At 32.5% G+C, this 6,812-nt stretch overlaps 1 protein-coding gene across 2 annotated transcripts; it reads left to right on the forward strand.

Annotated features, from left to right (window-relative positions):
* Window positions 1-622: 622 nt before the first annotated feature.
* On the forward strand, window positions 623-3,525 carry LOC108470318 (vacuolar protein sorting-associated protein 2 homolog 3-like). Of its 2 annotated transcripts, XM_017771626.2 has the most exons (11): window positions 626-807; window positions 1,104-1,148; window positions 1,394-1,428; window positions 1,515-1,565; window positions 1,696-1,800; window positions 1,904-1,975; window positions 2,261-2,332; window positions 2,445-2,525; window positions 2,765-2,800; window positions 2,903-2,958; window positions 3,168-3,525. In XM_017771626.2, exons 1-11 carry the CDS (start codon window positions 774-776, stop codon window positions 3,217-3,219), a joined length of 639 nt encoding a protein of 212 aa, XP_017627115.1. In that variant the 5' UTR covers window positions 626-773; the 3' UTR covers window positions 3,220-3,525. The 2 variants fall into 2 exon arrangements, with proteins under 2 accessions (XP_017627118.1, XP_017627115.1); XM_017771629.2 differs by lacking the exon at window positions 1,104-1,148 and having other exon boundaries at window positions 623-807.
* The last annotated feature ends 3,287 nt before the right edge of the window (window positions 3,526-6,812 follow it).

Genomic DNA, 6,812 nt, shown 5'->3' on the forward strand with positions numbered 1-6,812 from the left:
CTGCCACCGGAGTTGCTGCTGTGTCGTTTCTTGTAATCAATCTCAACATACATCGACCAAAGAATCAGTGGAGGTAACCCCCAACCTCAATTGAGTAACAGTGGTGGACTCTGTAGACGGAAAAACAAAGAAAAGTTGGCCGACAATGGAAGAGCGACTGAACCAGAAAGTACGGGTGAAGCTGCCATGGAAGGAAAGGGTTCGATGAGAGCTGAAATCAATTAAGGAAACTTGGTGGGAAATGGAAACGCAAGAGTCCAAAAAGAATCAGTGAAGCTGCCATGGAAGAAAGGGTTCGATGGTGCGTGGGAGAAGCAGAAAGAACTGGTGAAGCTGCCATGGGTTATTATTATTATTTTTTTATGTTTAATTTTTAGTCCCAAAATGACATGGAAGTTTATGGGTCAAAAAATCCAAAACTTCAAAATACATGTCATCAAATTAACCGCCACGTCAACGGCGATCAGTTTTTTAACGATTTTGGATTAAAGAAAATAAAAATGAAAACATGAGTAATTTTTTAAAATCAGGATTTTACTTAGAGGACCTCATCTTAAAATTTTAAAACTACCAAAGGGATTTTGTATTTTCATGAAAGTAAAGTCTCCATATATGCAAATAGGTCCCCTTATTAAGTTTATAATTATTAACCCGCAAGATTCCAGGTGACTTTCTTCACACAAAATTCTCTGCTTTTTCTTATTCAAACTTTGGAACCCATTGCTGTTAAGATATCTGAAAAGATCCACAGGAAAAAGAACAGGAAAAGGAAAATGAACATCTTCAGCAAAAAACCCAATCCCAAAGGTAATTTAATTCCTATTTATTTTTGGTGCCCTAATCATTCGACCTTGCAATTCCCATTTTCTTTATCCTATAAATTTCTGAGTTTTGGTGAAACACTTTTTCTTTCTGGAAATCTGTTTTAACTGAAATTTCTTCACTTCAACTTTCATGTTTCGGAGCAATCAAATTTTACATCGATTTCTTCCCTCTTCGGTTGCAATTCGCTTTGACTTGTCAAAGCTTAACGATCATGGTTTCACATTTAGTTTGTTTTAATTATTGTTATTGTGTGCGTGTGTGTGTGTGTGTGTTTGCAGAGGCTCTTCGAGAGAGTAAAAGAGAAATGGCTCATGCTACTAGAGGTATATATATATATATATTTTATCATTTTCTCTCCTTAAAATAATTAAAAAACGTAATTTGTCTGCATTTACAAAGTCATTAATTTGATGATTAAGTTTCTGTATCAGTTGATTTAAAGAGTTTAGTTTTTGCTTAAATGTGGACTGTTGTAGTCCGTTGTTATCATTCTTGCGTTAGTTTTAGAGTTATTATTTTGGAGTTGGAGCTTTATTTTGATCTGAAAACTCGATATGCCTTTGCTCAGGTATAGAGAAGGAAATAGGAACTTTACAGTTAGAGGTATGTCGAATTGCCAACTAATGAATAGTGATGATCTTTCTGAGATTTTTTACTGTTGAACCTGATGTGATCTATCCCGATGGCAGGAAAAGAAACTTGTTGCTGAAATTAAAAAAACTGCTAAAACCGGAAATGAGGTATTTTTAGTTTCATAATTCGATTGCATATATGTCTCTTCCTAGAGATTTGAGTGTCAAGTTCATTGATTTTGAATGATTAAAGCTGTTTGATTTATACCCTTTCTTTCTCCCCATATATACTGTGCAGGCAGCGACTAAAACTCTAGCGCGGCAGCTGGTACGGCTTAGACAACAGATAGCTAAGTTACAAAGTAGTCGAGCTCAAATGAGAGGCATTGCAACTCATACGCAGGTTCGCATCCCTCCCTCCATTTGCCTTCTATTTCTTATAGGTTTTGGCTTTACTGGAGACCTTGTTGCTTTGTGCTTCTAACAACGCTTGTTTCTTTTTGCAGGCAATGCATGCTCAATCTTCAGTTGCTGTTGGCATGAAAGGTGCCACCAAGGCCATGTCAGCCATGAATAAGGTCAGTAACAACGTATCTATTATTATTTTTATATACATGATGATATGGATTTTAAACCTCTTTGTCCTTGGTAACTAGTTTACAAATCGTTCCCCTTTTACTTTAGGGGAGAAATTTGCTTCCTATAGTGGGAACTGTTGGTTGATATCTCATGTAAGATTCATCCATATATCACTATATATATACATGTTTGTGTACAACGGAGATCTGCATGAACTCACAATCCTACAATCTTTCTCCCCTTTAAAATGTCCTTAAACCATGTTGACTGGGATTTCCTTGCAGCAAATGGCCCCAGAAAAACAAGCAAAGGTTATTCGGGAATTTCAGAAGCAGTCTGCCCAGATGGATATGACTGTAAGATCATGCTTGTTTTTTTCCTTTTTGAGAATATAATGTGGAAAAGGGTTCATGTTTCAGTCATTTAGTTCATGCTCCTGGATTCAACAGTCTAGTTTCATGCTTGCAGACTGAAATGATGTCAGATGCCATAGATGATGCTCTGGACGATGATGAGGCAGAAGATGAGACTGAGGACCTAACAAATCAGGTTGGGTTCTTTCCATTTCTTTTCGAAAAAGAAAGCTAATGGGGTGTAGGGATTGAATCATAAGGGTTGTCAGGTGTGAGTCTGATGGGGTAAATTAATAAATAAGTGAAGGGATATTCTATGGGCTTGCACAAGCTTTCTGGGGCATGAAGATAGGCAAAGTCAAATTGTTTGACATTTGTACCTCTCATAACAAAGATCTTATTATATTTATAACCTCTGACTTTTCTTTATTTCAGGTTTTAGACGAAATTGGTGTTGATGTTGCCTCACAGGTTGGTATTTTGTGGTTTTCTTCCCTTCCCCATTCTGGGATTTATTGAGAGTCAATGTCATATTTTGTGCAACTGTCTAATTTCCATGTAAATTTCTTGCAGTTGTCATCAGCTCCTAAAGGTAGGATTGCAGGAAAGAATACTGAAGGTGTTGGCAGGTATTGTTCTATGTCCCCTGTTTGAACTTTGTGCTCTGTAGTCGGTACTTAATTTGGACCCTATTAGGTGTCCCTGCCAATCGTTTTGGGTCTTTTTTAGAACAATACTTGACTTGTTATCATCCAATCCCTTTATCTGTTTTCTTCCATTGAAACCGAAGGAGATTGAATCATTTCTTTGTTCAATAATATTTAATTCCTTCTTGCAGTTCGGGTGTTGATGAGCTTGAGAAGCGGTTGGCAGCTCTTAGAAATCCATGAGCTAAAGACGCAGAACCCCAACCTTTCCTTCATTAGTATTGAGTTCCCTTGAATTAATACCTATGCACACTAGTTTTGTAGATATGACTGAATATTCATGTTTCCGAAGTTAACGCATTGTGCACTGTAATTCTGCAAATATTTGCTGGAATTGAGATTGTAAATATTGATTGCTCTTGGTTACCGTATATCACAATCCGACAATATTATGTGAAATTCATGCTTTTTAAGTGATGGAATTTCACATAATTCTATATTGTGATCGGATAATTACAAAAATTATAATAAAACGAATTGCTGGTGAAATTCTGAATGGGACTTGTGTAAAGGCCTCCCTTCTTCCCAGAGCACCAAAGATGAAATGGTTGAAAATATTATTGCGTGCTCTAGCGGAACTTGTCCAAGAGAGAAGGTCGCTTCAATAAATTGTTATGCTTTAAGTTTATTTATTTATTTTCGGGGGACGATTGAAATCATTGTTGTTGTATTGTGCTATATGATCTATAATTCTGTCATGAATTAATGAAAAATGAGTAACAGCTCGTGTTTTTGTTTTATAGTTGTATTCTATATTAATATTTAAGTGTCTAAATTAGTATTAAAAGTCAATCAATTGGAAAATATCAAAAAGCTCATTCTCTTTATAAAGTTGCATATTATTATGAGGTTTTTATCTTGTTACATTTTTATGATATACTAAGATTAAAGTGTTTTGAGTTGGTGTTTGTAAGTGTTGTAATTATATTTTATCCAGGTCAAACTCATTGTGGGAGACGATTTTACAGAGGGGATTTAAAAGGGCGTTGAGTAAGAGAAGAAGGGGGGATGATCTGTAGGTGAAAAAAGAAGACCATAACTCACATTTTTTTCACCTCCATTTTCTCAGACTCTAGAACATCAAAAGCTTCCATACTACCATCAAAACTGGAGACATTGCCTCAACCTTGACCCTTAACGCATCCCTGAAAGCATTCAACTTGGGTCAATGATTCGAAGGCAGGCAGGCCGGTTTCCTTCATATTTGTGACTAAACAAAGCGTCCGGAAATTTAAAAGGGAGAAGAAAGAAGTAAAAGGAAATCCGGCACGTGATATACAAATCTCAAAAGACCATTAGTCCCATTGGTATAATGTTCATCATCAATTTGTATGTTGTTGAAACTAAATTTACGTGTGTGGTGTGGTATATTATGGTACTTCTATCCTTCTTATTATTAATGCTTAGCACAGACATGCATAGAATCATAATTTTTTCTTCTTAACATTTTGATAAAATAATATGACGCAATAGTAATATGCCGGGGTTCCACCCACACATTTAACAATTATTTATTGCCAAAGAAAATAAGATTTTTTAGAACAATTGTTGGGAAAACAAAGTTATCCATACTAGTTTGATTATTCATGTGTTAAATGTATTTGTAAAGCTTAAATGATTTCTTCTAAATTAAAATAAAATGTTTTCAAGTAATATAATATTGTCGGGTTTCCGTCGTTATTTGAAAAAAACCATCCTTTTATCTGAGAATTACCGTTGAGTTTTCACCGGGATTATCATTTTCTTAAAAACAAATATTTTTATTCAAAATAAAATTTAATATCCCAAAACTTTTCAACGTGACATGTGATAATGGATATAGTGAGTCGGTGAGAAATTAGAAAATGAGTCCGATAAAAGAATCTTATGAAATAAAAGTTTATAATTGAGATGATAAATTATGAAAAGAATTTTAGAAAGCGAAAACGTGAAAAAAGGACTAAAATGCAAATATGACCAAATTGGGAAAAGTGACTTATTAGTGATTAATTGGTTTAAGGTTAAGTTGGAACATGTATTGTTGTGATGAAAACCACTTTTCAGATCAAATTGGAAAGATTAGAAGTTATAAGGACTAAATTATAAAATTTTCAATTTTACCAAAAAGGAAAAGATGCAATTTCACCATCTATGATTATATTTAATAATTTAAGTGAATTATGAGATATGAAATTGACAATTTCCTATGACTGAGAAGAAATCATGCAAAAAGTCAAAAGGGGCAAATTAATAATTTTTCCATAAAAGGGTGATTTCATAATTTAATCAAGCATTTTAGGATAGAAATAATACTTGAATAACCGATCATTGGTAACAAGTTTTTTGCTTCAACTGTTAAGTCAATTATAGTAATCGAGAATACCTCAGACCACTAACTCTTTTTTGTATAAATTGATTGCGGGAATACTAAAAAATTAACCCTTACCAAATGAACAATCACAAAACACATGTCCATGATATAGCTTTTTGGTGGCCTTGCAAACTAGAAGGGTCCAACTTGAACCTATGATCTCAACAGCATGGGTCGTTGGAATCCAATTGTTATTTCTCATGATGGATCCAACCAACCACTTAATCGGATATGCCAATATGTTCTTTAGTAGACTGAATATGGCAGTCGATCATATAAGTTTTTCCAATTGTACACTGCACAACATTGAAATCAACAGATATTTTTTACTTGATGTCAATAAGACTGTATGATACGACGATATATATCTCCATAACCAGAGAAATAACAAATACCGATATGAAAATTTTTAGGTACGAGTTTTGAGTTGCACAATGATTAAAAATAAGCCTAAAGCTAAATAAACTAATTGATAAAATTAAACAACAATAAAAGAAAATTTTTGAAAATAAATTTAAAAAAAAAGAAAGACAAAAGTCTGGTTTTTTTTTTCAGAAGTCCGCATAAGGTATTTTTCTCATTAACCATATTTGTTTTTCAATTTTATTTTATAAAATAATAATAACAAAAACCATATTCACGTTTTTAAAACCAATTGAAAAAAATCAAAGACTTTCACTAATTCAATAAACCCGTAAGTATAAAACCTTCACCATTTTTTCTAAAATTTGACATTTGTCCATTACTTCAATATTTATCCTATTTCATATTATTTTTAAAATCTTAAAAAAACTTTAAAAACTTTATATGAATTAATTTAATAAAGTTTAATTATTAGATAAAGAATCATATTTTTTCCTTTAAGTTATTTTGTTTAATTATTTATGCATTTTAACTTTTAAACACATAATTTGGGAAATATGACAAAATTTTTAAATAATTTTAAAGAAATAATTTAATATTTTTAATTAGTACATATGTTATTTTTGTCAATAAAATATATTTTAAATGAATACATACGAGTGACCTGTGCATCGCACAAGCATACAAACTAATTTTTATATATAGTTTCTAACTTAAAATATCTAATTAAATTATTATTAGGAGTCAAGTCAATATTAACTCAATTAAAAATAATAAAAGAAAAAATTATTTTATTTAAAAAGTAACAAATAGTAAGGCAAACTATAAATTTGAATGATTTAAATTACGTTTTGATTATCAAACTTTAAAAAATTACTATAATTGCCACTGACCTGTAACAAGAAGCTAGAATGACCATTAACAAGTTATTATTATTCTTGTTCTTTCTTTTTCGCAGTCTCCACTTTTATTTTTCTAGAGCCTTTCTCAACATCTTCTCATTTTCCAAAAAGTTTTCATACACTCGTCTTCCACTTTCCAATCATCCACAACTTTTTATGAG

This window comes from Gossypium arboreum, chromosome 7 (assembly GCF_025698485.1).
Source record: "Gossypium arboreum isolate Shixiya-1 chromosome 7, ASM2569848v2, whole genome shotgun sequence".
NCBI lineage: Eukaryota > Viridiplantae > Streptophyta > Magnoliopsida > Malvales > Malvaceae > Gossypium > Gossypium arboreum.